Source organism: Hippopotamus amphibius, chromosome 3, assembly GCF_030028045.1.
Source record: "Hippopotamus amphibius kiboko isolate mHipAmp2 chromosome 3, mHipAmp2.hap2, whole genome shotgun sequence".
Classification (NCBI taxonomy): Eukaryota; Metazoa; Chordata; class Mammalia; order Artiodactyla; family Hippopotamidae; genus Hippopotamus; species Hippopotamus amphibius.
The window spans coordinates 156,824,651-156,842,242 of NC_080188.1; the positions used below are offsets into that span (position 1 = coordinate 156,824,651).

The following is a 17,592-nucleotide window of genomic DNA, read 5'->3' on the forward strand; positions in this document are numbered from 1 at the left end:
TTGCTGTGGGATTTTCATGTATGGAGTTTATTATCTTAAGGCAGTTTCCTTCTGTTTCTAGTTTGTTAGGTATTTTTATCATGAAAAATATTGAATTTTGTCAAATGCTTTTTCTGCCTCTATTGAGGTGATCATGTGTGATTTTTTTTCCTTCTCTCATTCTTTTGATGTGGCATATTATGTTGATTGATTTTTCTGTGTTGAGCCATCTCTTGCATTCTAGGAATAATTCCCACTTGATCATGATGTTTAATCCTTTTAAGATGCTGCTGAATTGTTTGCTAGCATGATGTTGAGGTTGTTTGGATCAGTGTTCTTAAGGGATATTGGTCTCTTGCTTTCTTTCCTTGTAATGTCTGTATTGAATTTTGCCGTCATGGTAATGCTCACCTCATAGAATGAGTTTGGAAGACTTCCCTCCTTTTCAGTTTTTTGGAAAAGTTTGAGAAGGATTGATATTACTTCTTTAAATGTTTGGTAGAATTCACTAGTGAAACCATCAGATCCAGAATTTTTCTTTAGTGGGAGATTTTTGATTACTGATTCACTCTCCTTACTAGTTACAGGTCTATTCAGATTATGTTTTTATGATTAAGTCTTGGTAGGTTTTGTGTTTCTAGGAATTTGTCCATTATATCTAGTTTATCCATTTGTGGCATAAAATTGTTCATTGTACTCTCATAATATTTTTTATTTCTGTCAAATCAGTAGTGATGTTCCTGCTTTCATTTCTGATTTTAGTAACTTGAGTCTAATCCTTTTTAATCAATCTAAGGTTTGTCAATTTTGTTGCATTTTTTTAAAAACCAGCTTTTGGTTTCATTGATATTCTTTATTGTTTTGCTCTTTTTTTGTTGTTGTTTATCTCTGTTCTAATCTCTATTATTTACTTCCTTCTGCTAGCTTTGGGTTTATTTTTTTCTGGTTCCTTAAATTGTAAACTTTGTTTTCTCAGAACTATTGTTTTTTAATGTAAACATTTGTAACTATAAATTTCCCCCTTGGCACTGCTATTGCTGAATTCCATAAGTTTTAGTATGTTATGTTTGCATTTCCATTCATTTCAAAGTATGTTCTAATTGCCCTGATTTCTTCTTTGAGCCATTGGTTGTTTAAAAGCATATTGTTTAATTTTCACAATTTTGTGAATTTTCCAGTTTTCCTTTTGATATTGATTTTTAATTTCATCCTATTGTGGTCAAAGAATAGACTTTGTATGATATCTGTCTTTTAAAATCTATTGATATTAATATTAATTTGTGGCATAAAATAATTACATTGGTAATTATTTATTAAATAATTAATTATGTTTTGAATAATATTGATTTGTTTACTAATTTGTAGCCTAACACTGTGTATTCTGTTGCTGTTGTGTATATGCATATGTCTGTGAGATCAGGTTGTTTTATTGTGTTGTTGAAGTCCTCTGTTTCCTTATTTATCTTCTGTCTAGTTGTTCTATCCATTATTGTGAGTGAGGTATTGAAGTCTCCAACTATTATTGTAGAAATGTTTAGTGTTTAGAAACGTATATTTCTCCCTTCAGTTCTGTCATTTTTTGCTTCATATATTTTGATGGCCTGTCAGGTGCATAATGTTTTTTGGTTTTTTTTTTTTTAATTAATTTATTTATTTTATTGGCTGTGTTGGGTCTTTTTTGCTGTGCATGGGCTTTCTTTTGTTGTGGTGAGTGGAGGCTATTCTTCGTTGTGGTGTGTGGGCTCCTTATTGCCGTGGCTTCTCTTGTTGCGGAGCGTGGGCTCCAGGCACGTGGGCTTCAGTAGTTGCAGCACATGGGCTCAATAGTTGTGGCTCACAGGCTCTAAAGCGCAGGCTCAATAGTTGTGGCTCATGGGCCCAGCCGCTCCGTGGCATGTAGGATCTTCCTGGAGCAGGGATTGAACCTGTGTCCCCTGCATTGGCAGGCGGATTCTTAACCACTGCACCACCTAGGAAGCCCAAGTACATAATGTTTATGATTGTTGTATCTTCAATATTGAATCCTTATTAATATAAAATTTCCTCTTTATCTCTTGTAAACTTTTTTCATTTAAAGTCTGTTTTGTCAGATTTTAGTATAGCTACTCTACTGTCTTTTGGTTATTATTTGTGTGAAATATCTTTTCCAGGCTTTCATTTTCACCCAGTTTTTGTCTGTGAATGTCAAGTGAGTCCTACATATAGTTGGATCATGTGTTTTTTTTACCCATTTTGCCAATCTCTTGTCTTTTATTTTTTTTTTTTTTTTTTTAATTTTTTTTTTATTTTATTTTTTTGGGGGGTACACCAGGTTCAATCAACTGTTTTTATACACATATCCCCATATTCCCTCCCTTCCTTTCTTGTCTTTTAATTATAGAGTTTATTCCATTTACACTTAATATAATTATTGACAAGGAGGGATTTATTTCTGTCATTGTGCTATTTGTTCTCTATATGCTTTATAGCTTTTTCCTAGTCCCTCATTCCTGCATTACTGTTTTCTTTTGTGTGTAGTTGATTTTGCAGTGAAATGTTTAAATTCCTGTCTCATTTCCTTTTGTGTATATTCTATAGTTATATTGTTTGTGGTTACCATAGGAATTATACATTTAACATTGTACGTGGGAATTCCCTGGCAGTCCAGTGGTTAGGACAATGTGCGTCCACTGCAGGGGGGCACAGGTTGAATTGCTGGTTAGGGAACTAAGATCCCACAAGCCTCACAGTGCATCCAGAGAAAACAAAACAAACAGACAAAAAAATTGTATAGTTGTAACACTCCAGTTTGGATTTATACCAACTTAAATTCAGTAAATTACAAAACTAGTCCTTTACAGCTCCATCCACACCCATTTTGGTAGTTGATATCATACTACCCTCTACACAAATAATTGTAATACTAACATACTTTAATGATTTATTTATTTATTTTAAAATTTAGTCTCTTAAATCACATATTTAGAAAACAAAAATTGTAGTTGCAAACCACTATTTTAGTAATGCTAGCTTTTATAATTGCCTTTATATTTACTTTTACTGAGATATTTATTTATATTTAGGGCTTTGAGTCCCTTCATTCCCTTTTCAGTACTCCCTTGAGCATTTCTTCTTGAGGAGTGTAGTGGTCACAAACTTGCTAAGCTTTTAATTCTGGGAATGTCTTAATTTCTCCCCCACTTTTGATGCTCAGTTTTGCTGGGATAGAGGATTTTTGATTGTCACTTTTGTTCTGTTTTTTTTGTCTTTTAGCACTTTAACTGTATCAGTCCACTGTCTTCTGCCTTCTGAGTTTCTAGTGACAAATCTTATTTAGGATCCCTTGATTGTGATGATTCACTCCTCTCTTGCAGCTTTCAATATGCTCTGTCTTTGTCTTTTGAAAGTTTGATTATTGTGTGTCTTGGTGCGGGTCTCTTTGTATTCATGTTACTTAGAATTTTGAGCTTTTGGCATATTTATACTTTTGTCTTTTATCAAATTTGGGACGTTTTCAGCCATTATTTCTTCAAATATTCTCTCTGTCCCTTTCTCTCTATCTTCTTCTGAGAGTCCCATGGTGTATATGTTGGTCTACTTATTGGTGTCCCACAGATCCCTTGCGCTTTGTTCACTTTTCTTCAGTCTTTTTTCTTTCCATTTCTTGGAGTCAGTAATTTCTGTTACCCTATCTCAATTTCACTAATTCTTTCTTCTTCTCAAATATGCCTTTAATTCTTCCAGTGACTTTTTCATTTCCATAAATGTACTTTTCAACTCCAGAATTTACTTTTGGATTCTTTTTAGGTTTTCTATCTCTTTGATATTCCCATTTTGTTCACGTATTGTACTCTTGACTTTCTACATTTCTTCCTTTAGTTCTTTGTGCATCTTTATGACAGTTCTTTCTTTCAAATTTTACTGAGGCTCCAGGGCCATGGGGCTTAGGCGGGAGCTACCCTGTAGGCAGAAGAAGAGCCAGTGGAGAGGATATATTTGACCTTCTTCTTGGGGCACATGTTGTTGGTTTGGCCACACTTCTTGTAGCAGTTGACAGTACAGGTGTGCAGGTAAGCATAACTCTTGCAGCAGATCATTTTTTCGCAGTTGCACTTCTGGGAAAGCTGGCAAAGGGAAGCCTTGATTATACCACGCTGCAGGTGAAGCACCGAGTGCAGGGTGGATTCTTTCTGGATATTATAGTCTGAGAGAATATGGCCACCCTCAGCTGTTTGACTGCAAAAATCAGACTCTGTTGGTGAGGCAGGATGCCCTCCTTGTCTTTGATTTTGTCTTTGATATTCTCAGTGGTGACACCGAGCTTGACCTCAAGAGTGATGGTCTTGCCCATCAGGGTCTTCACAAAGATATGCATCTCTGTACCTACTGTTTGGCCACTTTATTGAAGAAAAATGGGGTGGCAGAACTGGCATCCACCAATTTCCACAGAGAGTGCCTTCACAAGACCTTTATTTTAAAGTCTTTGTTTAATAGATTTGTCATGAAGTCTCCTTCAGAAAAAAATTCTGTTCATGTATTTTTCCATTGTATGAGCCAGACTTTCCTTTCATGTTTCTTTGTATGTGGTATGATTTTTTGTTGTTGTTGAATAGTCAATGTTTGAATCTAATAATGTGGTGACTCTGGAAATCAGATTCTCCTCCCTACCTAGAGCTTGCTGTTTGATGGTGGTTTGGTTTGGTTTGATTTTTTGATTGTTGTATGGTGTCTCTGTGCTGAGGAGCAGCCTGACATATAAATTGAAGGTCACCTCAGGTTTTTTCTGAGCCTTTCTCTGGGCATGCGGAATCATCTTCTAATTTTTTTCCACATGGCAGTTATTTTTGAGTGTCCTAGTGTTTAATGTCTGGCTCCTGCTAGTGGAAAAAAAGTAAAAGTGAAGGTGGAAGCAAAGGGTGCTAGATTTTAAATCCCTTGGAAATCATTTGGCCAGTGTTGAAGGAACTTAAAAAAGTTGGGGGAGGTGTAATAACAATGGCTGCCCACCTCTTTTTCTGCTTCTCTGTGATCAGAAGCAGCAGTGATAAGAGCACAAATCCCTGATACTTGGAGGGCAGGTTCCTTTTTGGCCACTCTAGCTCCCATTGGCTACTTATAAGCTGCTCTAGCAACACGTGTACAGATGCCTGCTGGTGTGGGGGATGGGTAGTTGATACTGTGCTAAGAGCTAAAATTGACTGAAATTAATTTACCTATCTAAGTCTTCTGGAAATTGCAAGCCATGAACAGATTCTAGACTTCCAAAATAGTGATATCAGGCAGAGTCTATCAGTGAATTAGTCATCAAGGTGGGGAGACAGATTCCTGTTGCTACCTTTTTGCCATCATCCCAGAATCCTCTCCTAATGCATTATAATCTAGAATCAATGAATTAGCCTTTGGAGGGGGTGGGTACACATAGTTACACTGAGTATTTTTTAACTTGATCAAGTAAAAATAGTGGAACATCCAGTGAATAGTTTATATAGAAAGAGGATAATAGGCACCAAAAGTTTAAGATGTAGCCTCTAGGAAGCTGTTGCCTTCTTGAGAAACACAGTATATAGAGAGAGGTGTCAAAGCAAAATGGTAAATGAAAAGTACCAAATAGAATCACTCATGATCATTACAGTGAGAGTCTAGGAGGAGAAAAGTATACTATGAATTTAAATCATCAGAGAAGATTTCATTGAGTAGTCTTCCTGAACTACTGCTAGAAAGATACAGGCATACCTTGGAGATATTGCAGGTTCAGTTCCAGAACCACTGCAATAAAGCAGATCAAATGAGTTTTTTACATATGTTTACACTGTACTATAGTCTGTGGAGTATGCAATAAAATTATGTCTAAAAAAAGTATGTATCTTAATTTAAAAATACTGTTACCAAAAAATGCTAACCATAATTTGAGCCTCAGAGTCATAGTAGTAACATTAAAGACACTGATCACAGGTCACTATAACAAGTATAATAATAGTAATAAAATTTGAAATATGTGAGATTCACCAAAATGTGACACAGTGACATGAAGTGAGCAAACATTGTTGGAAAAAAATGGCACAAATAGACTTGTTCGATGGAGGGTTGCCACACACCTTCAATTTGTTAAAAACTCAATGAAGTTAAGGGCAGTAAAATGAGCTATGCCTGTATTCTGAATGTTAATAATCTAAAGAATATTATCTTAAGAATATTAACAAGAGTTAAAACTTACCAAGTACTCACTATGTGCCAGTCCTCAAAACAATCCCATGAGGTATGTACTGTTATCCCCCTTTTCACAGATGAGAAAACTGAGCAAGAGAAACTTGCTTAAGGGACTTGCCCAAGCTCAAAAAAGAAGTCAGTCTTAGAACTGGAACTTGAATCCAGGCAGGCAAGCTCTAGGGCCTGATCTCTCTGCTCAGTCCTTACTGAGTGTGTGATATATTTGCCAGATATAGCAAAGATGCCAGACTGACAGCATGAGAGTAATTTAGACGTTTTGCTATAGGCCAATGTGTGTTGACATGTAGAAACTCTTTATTTGATTAAGTTGCAGATTTAGTTAGCAATTCCATTATATTTTGTTTAAGGAACTTCTCCCTCAAATTACTATAGTGCAGAAAAACAACCATATAAAATTGTTGTCATTATTATGTCCATCTTGTAACTACTAAAGAACATAATGACTTTTCTTTTGTCATTTAGTTATTACTTAATTGGAGAAAGTATTCGACATTGTCAGGTTGCTGGCAGTATTGTGGACTGGAGTGATGCTCCTCCAATATGTGAAAGTAAGTATATATTCTTTTTAGAATATAGAGCAGCAGTTCTCCAACTTTTGGCCTCAGGACCCCTTTATGCTTTTAAAGTAACATAGACACCAATGAGCTTTTCTTTATATGGGTTATGTCTATTACTATGTATTATATTGGAATTAAAACTGAAAAGTTTTTAAAATAACTATTTATTACTTCATTTTTAAGAAGAGTAAGCTTATTATGTGTTAGTATATACAACATATTTTATGAAAAATCCAAAACAGTGGCATTGTTTTACATTTTTTGCAAATTTCTTCAATATCTGGCTTAAAGGAGGACATCTGCATTCAGTCTCTTGCAAAATCACACAATTTATGGCCTCTGGAAAATTTCACCATACACTTGTAAGGATGAAAGTGAAAAATGACAATAATGGTTGATATTAATGTGGAGAACTGATTTAGTGACTAGGTGTATTTATAAATTAGGAAGCATTTCTCATCTAGCACTGAGTTCTGTTTTTAATCATGATCATATCATATCATTAAATTGTCAGCATCTCTTATGATGAGAATAAAACTTAGTATGGCCTTAAAGATAAATAAATGTATTTCATATAGATATTTAATGTCGTTATTTAAGAAAATGAGTTTTCTTCTAAAAATTCATTTCTAAATTAATAGTTTGAATTTAGGATAATACATTTTCTCATAGAAACCTTCTAAATGGATATTGATCCACAACTAGCTTGTAGAAGTCATATGTTAATGAATTTATTGAAGGCAATTCATAGAACTTTACTAACGCTGTCTAATCTGTTACCTTTCCTTTTGCCTTTCATGTACTCTTTCCATCCCTTTTTAAGAGATTTTGTGTAAACCACCTGAAGACATTGCTAATGGAAAATACACCAATACCGGCAAGGATATATTTGCATACAATGAAGTAGTAACTTATAGTTGTAATCCTGCAACTGGGACAGATGAATATTCACTTATTGGAAATGCAACACTTGTTTGTGTTGGAAATGATGAATGGAGTAGTGACCCTCCTGAGTGTAAAGGTAATAATATTTCCACTTATTTCCTTCTGTATTTGTAAATACTGTAGAAGCACTTTGTAAATAGTTTTACCTACAAGCTGCCCCCACCTTAGCTTTTTAGGCACCATAGCAAAACTTCTAAAGTGCTCTCATGCTGTCAGTCTGGCATCTTTGCTATATCTGGCAAATGTATCACACACATCTCTACACTTTTGCTCACACCATTCTGCTCAGTAAGGACTGAGCAGAGAGACCAGGCCCTAGAGCTTGTCTGCCTGGATTCAAGTTCCCATGCATATACATGGGAAGCTCCTGTTAAATTGGTTTCTAATTTAATATCGGTCAAATCAAATAGATAATACTTCTAGTTGTATAGTTTTCCACCTCTCACCCCACTGGTTCTTGGCATTCCAATTGATACATTATGAACTACTGTGTATATGCATGAGCTAGGACTTTTTTCCATGAAAGCATCAAAAACTTCAACACACACTATCTTAAACATACGAAAGCGTTATCTTGTATTACAAGAAGTCTGACAGTTTAGGCTACTGGAAATGGTAGTGTAAATTGTAAAAGATTAATTGTCTCACAGATATTACTGATAAACTCTGGGAAAATCTTACTTAAAAACAATGTTTAAGGCATTAGAGCATGATCAAAAGCAGGGAGACACTGGAGGGATTTTTAGTCTTGAAAAAAAGGATCCACTGAATAATAGCAAAATATTTACTCTTCTCAAGTGAACATGGAACGTTCTCCAATACGATATTCTAGGCAATAAGATAATTTTTAACCAATTTCAAAGAATTAAAATCATTCAGAGTACATTATCTGATCAAAATGGGGTGGATGTAGAATCAAAACACAAATAATCTAGAATATCCCCAAATATTTGAAAATTAGACAGACACTTATAAATGAATAAAAGACAAAGTATTAACAAGGAAAATTAGAAAGTGCTTTGAATTTAATAAAAATGAAACACAGCGTATCAAAATATCAGAACTTGTGGGATATAGCAAAAACATTTCTTAGAAGGAGTTTTTTTCTTTCCGCCTTGTTCTGTTAAGATATTTAAAGCATGAAATACTTTGTTGGAAAAAGAGAAAGGTTTCAAATAAACAAATAAACAATCTGAACTTCTACCTTAAGAAACTAAAAAAAAAAGAGCAAATTAAACCCAAAATAGGAAGTAATAAAGATAGAAAAATCAATGAAATTGAAAAGAGAAATAATGTAGAGAGAATTAAAGAAAATCAACACCTGCTTCTCGGGAGAAGATTGATAAAATGGATAAACCCAGGGGCAGTTTGACAGGAAAACAGAAGATACAGATTACCAATATCAAGAGTGAAAAAGAGGAGATCACTAAATATACTGCAGACATTTAAAGGACAATAAGGGAATAAAAGAAACAACTTTATGCCTATAAACTTGACAACAAACCTTCTTGCATGTAGATTTTGTCTTTCCTTTTGTTGTGTATCACATTAATTGATTTGCGTATGTTGAACCATCCTGTTGTGCAGAAGGAAATTTTATCAAATGCTTTTTGTGCATTTGACAAAATTCAACATCCATTCATGATAAAAACTCTCACCAGCGTGGGTATAGCAGGAACATATCTCAACATAATAAAGGTCATTTATGACAAACCCACAGCCAAGATAATACTCAAAGGTGAAAAGCTGAAAGCCTTCCTGAAATTCAGGAACAAGACAAGGATGCCCACTCTCACCACTTCTATTCAACATAGTATTGGAAGTCAGAAAAGAAAAAGAAATAAAAGCTATCCAAAATAGAAAGGAATAAGTAAAACTGTCACTATTTACAGATGACATAATACTCTATATAGAGAACGTTGAAGTCTCTACACAAAAACTGTTGGAACTAATATGAATTCAGCAAGGTAGAAGGATACAAGATGAATATACAGAAACTGTTGTGTTTCTTTACCCGAATAATGAAATGTCAGAAAGAGTAAGTTAAAAAAAAATTCCAATTAAAATCATGTTCAAAAATTGCTCTTGGGTTGGAAGAATTCATAGTGCTAAAATGGCCATATTACCTAAAGCAATCTACAGATTTAATGCGATGCCTATAAAAATGCCTGTGACATTTTTTATAGAACTAGAACAGATAATCCTAAAATTTATATGGAACCATAAAAAACCCAGAATTGCCAAAGCAATCCTGAGAAGAAAGAACAAAGCTCAAGGTATAACTCTTCCTTGACTTCAGACTATGCTACAAAGGGACAGTAATCAAAGCAGCATGGTATTGGCACAAAGACATATAGATCAATGGAACAGAATAGAGAGCCCAGAAATAAACCCATACACCTATGGTCAATTAATATACAATAAAGGAGGCAAGAATATATGATGGAGAAAAGACAGTCTCTTCAACAGTGGTCTTATGAAAGCTGGACAGCTACATGAAATTAAGACATTCCCTCACACCTATACAAAAATAAACTCAGATGGTGTAAAGACCTAAATATGAGACATGATACCATAAAACATAGGCAAAACACTCTTTGACAAAAGTTGTAGCAACATTTTCTTAGGTCAGTGTCCCAAGGCAAAAGAAACAAAAGCAAAAAACAAACAAATGGGACCTAATCAAACTTAAGAGCTTTTGCACAGCAAAGGAAGCCATCAACAAAACCAAAAGACAACCTATGGAATGAGAGAAAATATTTGCAAATGATGAAAATGACAAGAGTTTAATATCCAGAATACACAAACAGCTCATACAACTCAATATTAAAACAAACAACACAATCAAAAAATGGGCAGAAGACCTAAATAGACGTTTCTCCTAAAAAGACTTACAGATGGCCTACATGTACATGAAAAGATGCTCAACATCACTAATTATTAGAAAAATGCAAATCAAAACCACAGCGAGGTGTCATGACTGGTCAGAATGGCTATCATCAAAAAGTCTATAAATAATAAATGCTGGAGAGGGTGTGGAGAAAAGGGGACCCTCCTACACTGTTGGTGGGAATATAAAGTGGTGCAGCCAGTAAAGAAAACAGTCTGGAGGTTCCTTAAAAAACTAAAAATAGAGCTATGATCCAGCAATCCCACTCCTGGGTATAGATCTGAAAAAAGTGAAAACCAATTCAAAAAGGTACATGTACCCCCAATGTTCAAGCCAAGACAGAAGTAACCCATGTGCCCATCAACAGGTGATTGGATTAAGATGTTTTTTGTGTGTGTGTGTGTGTATTGGCATATTAGCATTAAAAAAGAATAAAATATTTACATTTCAGCAAGATGTATGGATTTAGAGAATATCATCCTTAGTGAAATATCAGACAGAGAAAGACACATACTATATGATATCACTTGTATGTCGAATCAAAAAAATAATACAAATGACTCTATATACAGAACAGAAGCAGACTCATAGATGTAGAAAACAAACTTATAGTTACCAAAGGGAAAGGGGAGGGGGGCAACAAATTAGGGGCATGGGATTAACAGATACAAAGTACTATACGTAAAATAAATAAGCAAGAAGTATTTACTGTATAGCACAAGGAATTATATCCAATATTTTATAATAACCTGTAATGGAATATAATCTGAAGAAAAACCAAACAACAAATCACTATGCTGTACACTTGAAACTAATTTACAATAGTGTAAATCAACTATACTTCAATAAAAATTTTTAAAAACCTTCTCATGAAGTGTACTGCAGGCCCCATGTCCTCACTGGGGAATTATACCAAACATTTAAGGAATAAATAGTAGCAGCCCTACACAAAGTCTTCAAGAAAATTGAAGAGATGGGAATATTTCTTAACTCATTTCATGAGAACAGCATTGCTCTGATACCAAAACCAGACAGAAACATTGCAAGAAAATTACAGACAATATCCAAAATGGGCATAGAACTAAAACTTATTAATAAAATATTAATAAGTAAAATCCTTGCTTATAAAAATATAAGAATGCATCATAATCAAGTAGGATTTATTCCATGATTGCATGGATGATTCAAATTTAAAAATTAATCAGTGTGATTTACTGTATCAAGAAACTTTGAAGAAGGAAAAAAAAACCACATGATCACCTTAATAGATGCAAAAAAAAACAGCATATGACAGACTTCATCTTTTCATTATAAAACTCAGCAAATGAGGAATGTAGGGGAACTACCTGAAGCTGACAAAAGACACCTATAAAAATTCCCCAGCCAGCATTATACTTAATAGTAAAAGAGTAGTTGATTTTCACTGAAGGTAAGAATAAGACAAGGATGTGGAGAGTAAGAAATAAAATAGACTTTATTCACTTATGACCAGATTATTTTTTTAGAAAACCTGAATGACTGAAGTTTTAGCAAGGTTGCATGACACAAGATCAACATACAGAAATCAATTGTATTATCTATATTATACTAGTAAAACACCATTAGAAATTGAAATTTTTCAAGTACTGTTTACACCAGCTCCAAAACATGAAATGTATATAAATCTAGCAACATATGTGAAATATGTAAATGGTAAAAACAGCTAAACACTTATAAAAGAAATTAAAGAAGACCTTAATAGAGAAAATTCAGTGGTCATGGATTGGAAGACACAATATAATAAGGATGTCAGTTTTCTGCAGTTGATCTATAAATTCAGCACAATCTCCTAAAATCCCAGCAGAACTTGACAAACAGGTTCTAAAATTTATTTAGAAAGATAAAAGAACTAGAATAGTCAATACAAATTTGGAAAAAAAATAGATGTCTCATTCTACCTGATGTCAAGACTTCTTATAAACCATGCTCTAAGTAATATAACCAAGACAGTGTGGTATTGATGAAAGGATAGCCATGTAGAGCAGTGGAACAGAATAGTGGCCAGAAAGAGACACTTTCAAATATATTCACTTGATTTCATCACAGATATGCAAACAATTCACTGGAAAAATGATAAAAGTACAGGCTCAATTCGACATACATTTTGCACAGGAAAAAAAAAAAGCACCTCAACCTGTGTTAGTACCATATACAAACATTTACTCACAAGGAACCAAAGACTTAAATGTAAAACCTAAAACCATAAGACTTTTACTAGAAAACATAGAAAATATTTGTGCCTTACCCAAAGATTTCTTAAATACAACTCTAAAAGCATGATCCTTCTTTAAAGAAAAAAATATTAATAAGTTGGACTTATTAAAAACTCAAAACTTCTGCTTCAAATACACTGTTAAAAGAATGAATAAAATGAGCCATAAACTGGGAGAAAATATTTGCAAAATACTGGCTGCTAATGGACTTGTATCTACACTATATAACTAACTTTCAAAACACAATAAGAAAAACAACCCATTTTTTTTAAAAAAATGGGCAACATATTTCAATAGATCTTTTTCACCAAAGAAGATATATGGATGCCAAAAAAGTACGTGAGAAGTTGCTCAATATCATTAGTAATTACAGAGTGGAACTTAAAACCACAGTGCGGTATTGCTGAACAGCTATTAGAATGGCTGAAATTAAAAACAAAAACTAACAATACCGTTAAGTGGCAAGGATTGGAGCAATTGGAGCTCTAATACATTGCTGGTAAGAATGCAAAGTGGTATGAACATTATGGAACACAGTTTGGCAATTCCTATAAGGTTAAATATACATTTACCATACTACTCAGCAATATAAGTAAAAAGATGTATGTTTATGTAGTAACCTGCATGAGAATATTCACAGCAGCATTAGTTATAATCATTCCACACTGGAATTAACTCACATGTCCTTCAGCTGGTAATGGATGAGCAGCCTATACTACATCCATATAATGGAATAATACTCTGCAATAAAAAGAAATGAGTTCCTAAATCATGCAGTAGCAGGAATGAATCTCAAATGCATTATACTAAATAAAATAAGCCATACTCAGAGGCTGTGATCCCACTGTGACATTCTGGAAAAGCAATGGTATAGGAACAGAAAACAAATCAGTGGTTGGCTGGTTGGGGAAGAGATGGGGAGTGTTGATTATAAAGTGGCATGAGGAAGTATTTGGAGATAATGGAACTTTTGCTCTTGTGTTGATGATTACATGATTATTTGCATTTATCAAAACTAATACAATGGGAATATGTGTATAAAAACAGATGATTGAACTTGGTGTACCCCCCCCCCCCAAAAAAAAGCTAATACAGCTGTACACACTCAAAAGGGTGAGATTTACTATATGTACTTTTATATCTGGTAAACCTAACTTAGAAGAAAATCATTAGGTGCAGTTAAGAGGATATTGGCCTGGCACTTCCCTGGTGGTAAAGGATCTGCCTTCCAAAGCAGGGACGTGGGTTCAGTCCCTGGTCAGGAAACTAAGATCCCACATGCCGCAGAGCAGCTAAGCCTGCATGCCACAACTACTGAGCTTGCCTGCCACAAACTACAGAGCCCATGCACTCTGGAGCCCATGCACCACAACTAGAGAGAGAAAACCCTCATATCACCACTAGAGAGAAGCCTGTGTGCCTCAGCGAAAGCCCCCATGTGCTTGCTGCAACTAAAACCCGACACAGCCAAAAATAAATGTAAGATCCAACTTAAAAAAAAAAAAAAAAAAAAAAAGCATATTGGCCCAAGTGAAAAAAAACAGTGAACCTGAAGACAGGGCAAAAGAAATCCACCATGATTTGAAAAAAAAGATTAAAAGAGGAAACAGAGAGAAAGATCTTTGGGAGAAAAAGTAGAGTCAAACATACATGTAACTGGAGTTTCAGAAGAGAAGAGAGAGAACAATGTAGAAAATCATTTCAATAAATACTGGCCAAAAAGTATCGAAATTTGATCCAAAACAACAACCCCATAGGTCTGGGAATTTCACTGACCCTAGCAGAACAAATTTCAAAAATTTACCAAGAAACCCCCACTAAACTAAACACAACATGGTAAAATTACTGAAAACAAAAGAAAAAGCAGCCAGTGAGAGGGAAAAACAACAAAGCACAAACATGTTGCATCCTCTGTCTCCCCACCCCAAAGTAAGAATGACATGACAGCTGACTTTTCTTAAGGAATTGTGGAAACTAAAAGGCAATAATTTCTGCTAATGTGCTGAAAGAAAAAACAACCTAGAATTCTCTGTCAAGGAGAAATCTTTCAAAACTGAAGGTGAGAGAATTTGTCATTAGCCAGCCTGGATTATAAAAATTGATAAGGAAGTTCTCCTGGCTGAAGAGAAATAGTACATGATGGACATTCAGACCCAAAGGAAAGGAGAAAGAACACTCCTCTGGTTTAAAAGGCTTTGTGTTATCTGGCCCTCATCTATTGCTCAGATTTAATCTCATAAAATGTTCTCTTGAACTCACTGCCAAGGCCCATGTTTCTTTTTTTTTTTGCATTTTTTTTTGGGGGGGGTACACCAGGTTCAATCATCTGTTTTTATATACATATCCCCGTATTCCCTCCCTTCCTTGACTCCCCCCCTCGAGTCCCCCCCACCCTCCCTGCCCCAGTCCTCTAAGGCATCTTCCATCCTCGAGTTGGACTCCCTTTGTTATACAACAACTTCCCACTGACTATTTTACAGTTGGTAGTATATATATGTCTGTGAAGGCCCATGTTTCTTGATTTTGCTTTTTTTCCCCCAAATTTTGTCAAACCTGTCAATGGATCCTGAATCCTAGAGGATCAGGATGAGTATTTTACTTTTTAAGAAGTAGAGTAAAATGGAAAATACCAGAGTACACTGGTGTGAGGGCTAAGTATTAACTTTTAACATTATCTCAGGCCTGTTTGTTTATATACTGGCTTACAGCTTAAAATGTATTTCTTGATCTCTGGGTTATAGTCCAGAATGTTTGGAAAAAACCCCCCTAACTCCACTGGCCTCTGTATTTCTTGAACATCCCAGTTCCTTTGTGTTGTTGCCACCTGAGAACTTCCTTTTTCATATCTTGGCATAGCTAGCTTCTTTTCAACTTTTAAATTTTAGTTCAAATATTACCTTCTAGAAAAGTTTTTGCTACCTTTCTAAAAGAGCAAGGTATTGTAATTAGTATCAGCATAATCTTAAAAAAATCCTAGAGCTACAGAGTATTGAAAGTTGCTTTTGAACTTACCCTGAATTTGTATCTGGTAGTCAGACCTCTCTCAAAACTTGTCAGTAATAGAAAGAAAATGTAGGAAAACAAATAAACTATGATGACAGTCTGTTTTAGGTGGGAAAAGGTTATTAGATTTCTCCAGATCTATTTACCTGGAATTCAAATGCACAAAGTCTTTGTTTACTTTTTTTCAGTTAACATCTTTTCATTCCTTTCCTTTTTCTTCCCACTGGAAATTATTACTTTGCACTAGTTTTTCTGGTCCTGTGTGAAAGTAGCTTTCCATTAATTCTGGAATTTCTCCACTTTTCAGTGGTCAAATGTGTGTTTCCAACCATCATCAATGGGAAGATAGTCTCAGGACTTGGACAAAAATTTTACTACAGTGCGAGGGTTGAATTTGAATGCAACAAGGGTTATAAGCTTAATGGCAGCAGAACAACTGTCTGTGGTGCAAACAGCACTTGGGAGCCTGAGATACCAACGTGTGTTGAAGGTATAAATATTGTCTTTTTCCTTTTTTTTTTTTTTTTTTTCTATCTTATTTCTTTGACATTAAATATCAATGATACAGAATAATTGAAAAGAAACAATTTTCCTGTTTAACTGTCTTGTATTTCTATGATAGTTGTATGACTTCAAGTTCACAAAGAAATCTATTGTGATTTTGTATGTCTTTATAGGGCCTTAGCATTTCATGTACGTCACACAGGTATATAAATTTCTCGTTTGGCATTTTTACATGTAAAAATGAAGAGCAGTAATTTGTCAGAGTAAATTGAAGCATAGGAAGTTTTGCCTAAATAAGTCAAGAATGAAAGACATAATTCATATTAATGAAAAGAAAATAATAATGCCCAGTTTTTTGATTCAGTCTACATTATTTTGTTTTCCAGAGTTGACTACTCCCACTACCCAACCTCCAATTTCCAGTACCTCAGGTTTAGTAACTACCTGCATGTATTTTTTTTTAAATCTTTTAAATTCCTGGTGAAAATGCCAGCAGTAACTCCCAAGTATTTGATCCAATCAACATTTTTTTGTTTTGTTTTCCAGTGTCGACTCGAGTTCCAGTTCCTAGTGGCCCAGGTCTAGTAACTTCCTGCTTATATGTTTCAAAATCCTTTTCATTCCTTGTGATTTTTTTCAAAATCTTTTAAATTCCTGTGATTTACACTCATTCATCAATTTTAATAGTGAAAGGAGGAAGAACATACTAACAGCCATTTTAGTTGTTATATTGATATTTAGTGATTCTAAAATTATTTGCAGTAGTCTGCAGATATAAGCAGGTGGCAAGTTAAGTAAACTTTAAATATTTACTTACATGTAAAATGATTTAAAGCCTTCCTTATTGAGTGATAGTAAATTTAAAATGGGATCCATTAAAAGCACTTAGCACAGTGCCTGACATCTAGAAAGCTCTTAAAGGTAGCTAGTATGAATTGTAGCATCACTCAAAATAATATTAGTGTAGAGTAAGGTCCATGGCTTCTGATTTTTAACATGTATATTTTCTGTGTCATCAACATTGATACTTTATTCATTTTAAAAGTGATCTGTTAACACCTTTACAGAGTATCTTCTGGGTCCAGGACTATGTTTTATTTCACAGACTGTGACTGGCTTGGTTCTTTTTATAAACTGGGAGGTTTCTGCTGTTGCTAGACTAAGACCAGTATTTCTACCACCCCCACTACTCCCTACCTCATACAATTATTATTTTTCAATTATTATTTTTCTCTTTACTGGGAGTTTTTTTGTT

General features: G+C 34.5%; 1 protein-coding gene and 1 pseudogene across 6 annotated transcripts in view; one reads left to right on the forward strand and one right to left on the reverse strand.

Moving 5' to 3' along the window:
• Positions 1–17,592, forward strand: part of LOC130849397 (membrane cofactor protein-like) — a 55,073-nt gene that overhangs the window by 13,091 nt on the left and 24,390 nt on the right. For 5 of the 6 annotated variants that reach the window (XM_057728261.1, XM_057728259.1, XM_057728257.1 and 2 more), the window contains exons 4-8: positions 6,649–6,734; positions 7,567–7,764; positions 16,141–16,323; positions 16,724–16,768; positions 16,884–16,916. In XM_057728261.1, coding sequence (XP_057584244.1) covers positions 6,649–6,734; positions 7,567–7,764; positions 16,141–16,323; positions 16,724–16,768; positions 16,884–16,916 — 545 coding nt within the window. The remainder of the gene's footprint in view (positions 1–6,648; positions 6,735–7,566; positions 7,765–16,140; positions 16,324–16,723; positions 16,769–16,883; positions 16,917–17,592) is intronic. The other variant, XM_057728260.1, reaches the window with a different exon arrangement.
• On the reverse strand, positions 3,903–4,333 carry LOC130848008 (ubiquitin-like; annotated as a pseudogene).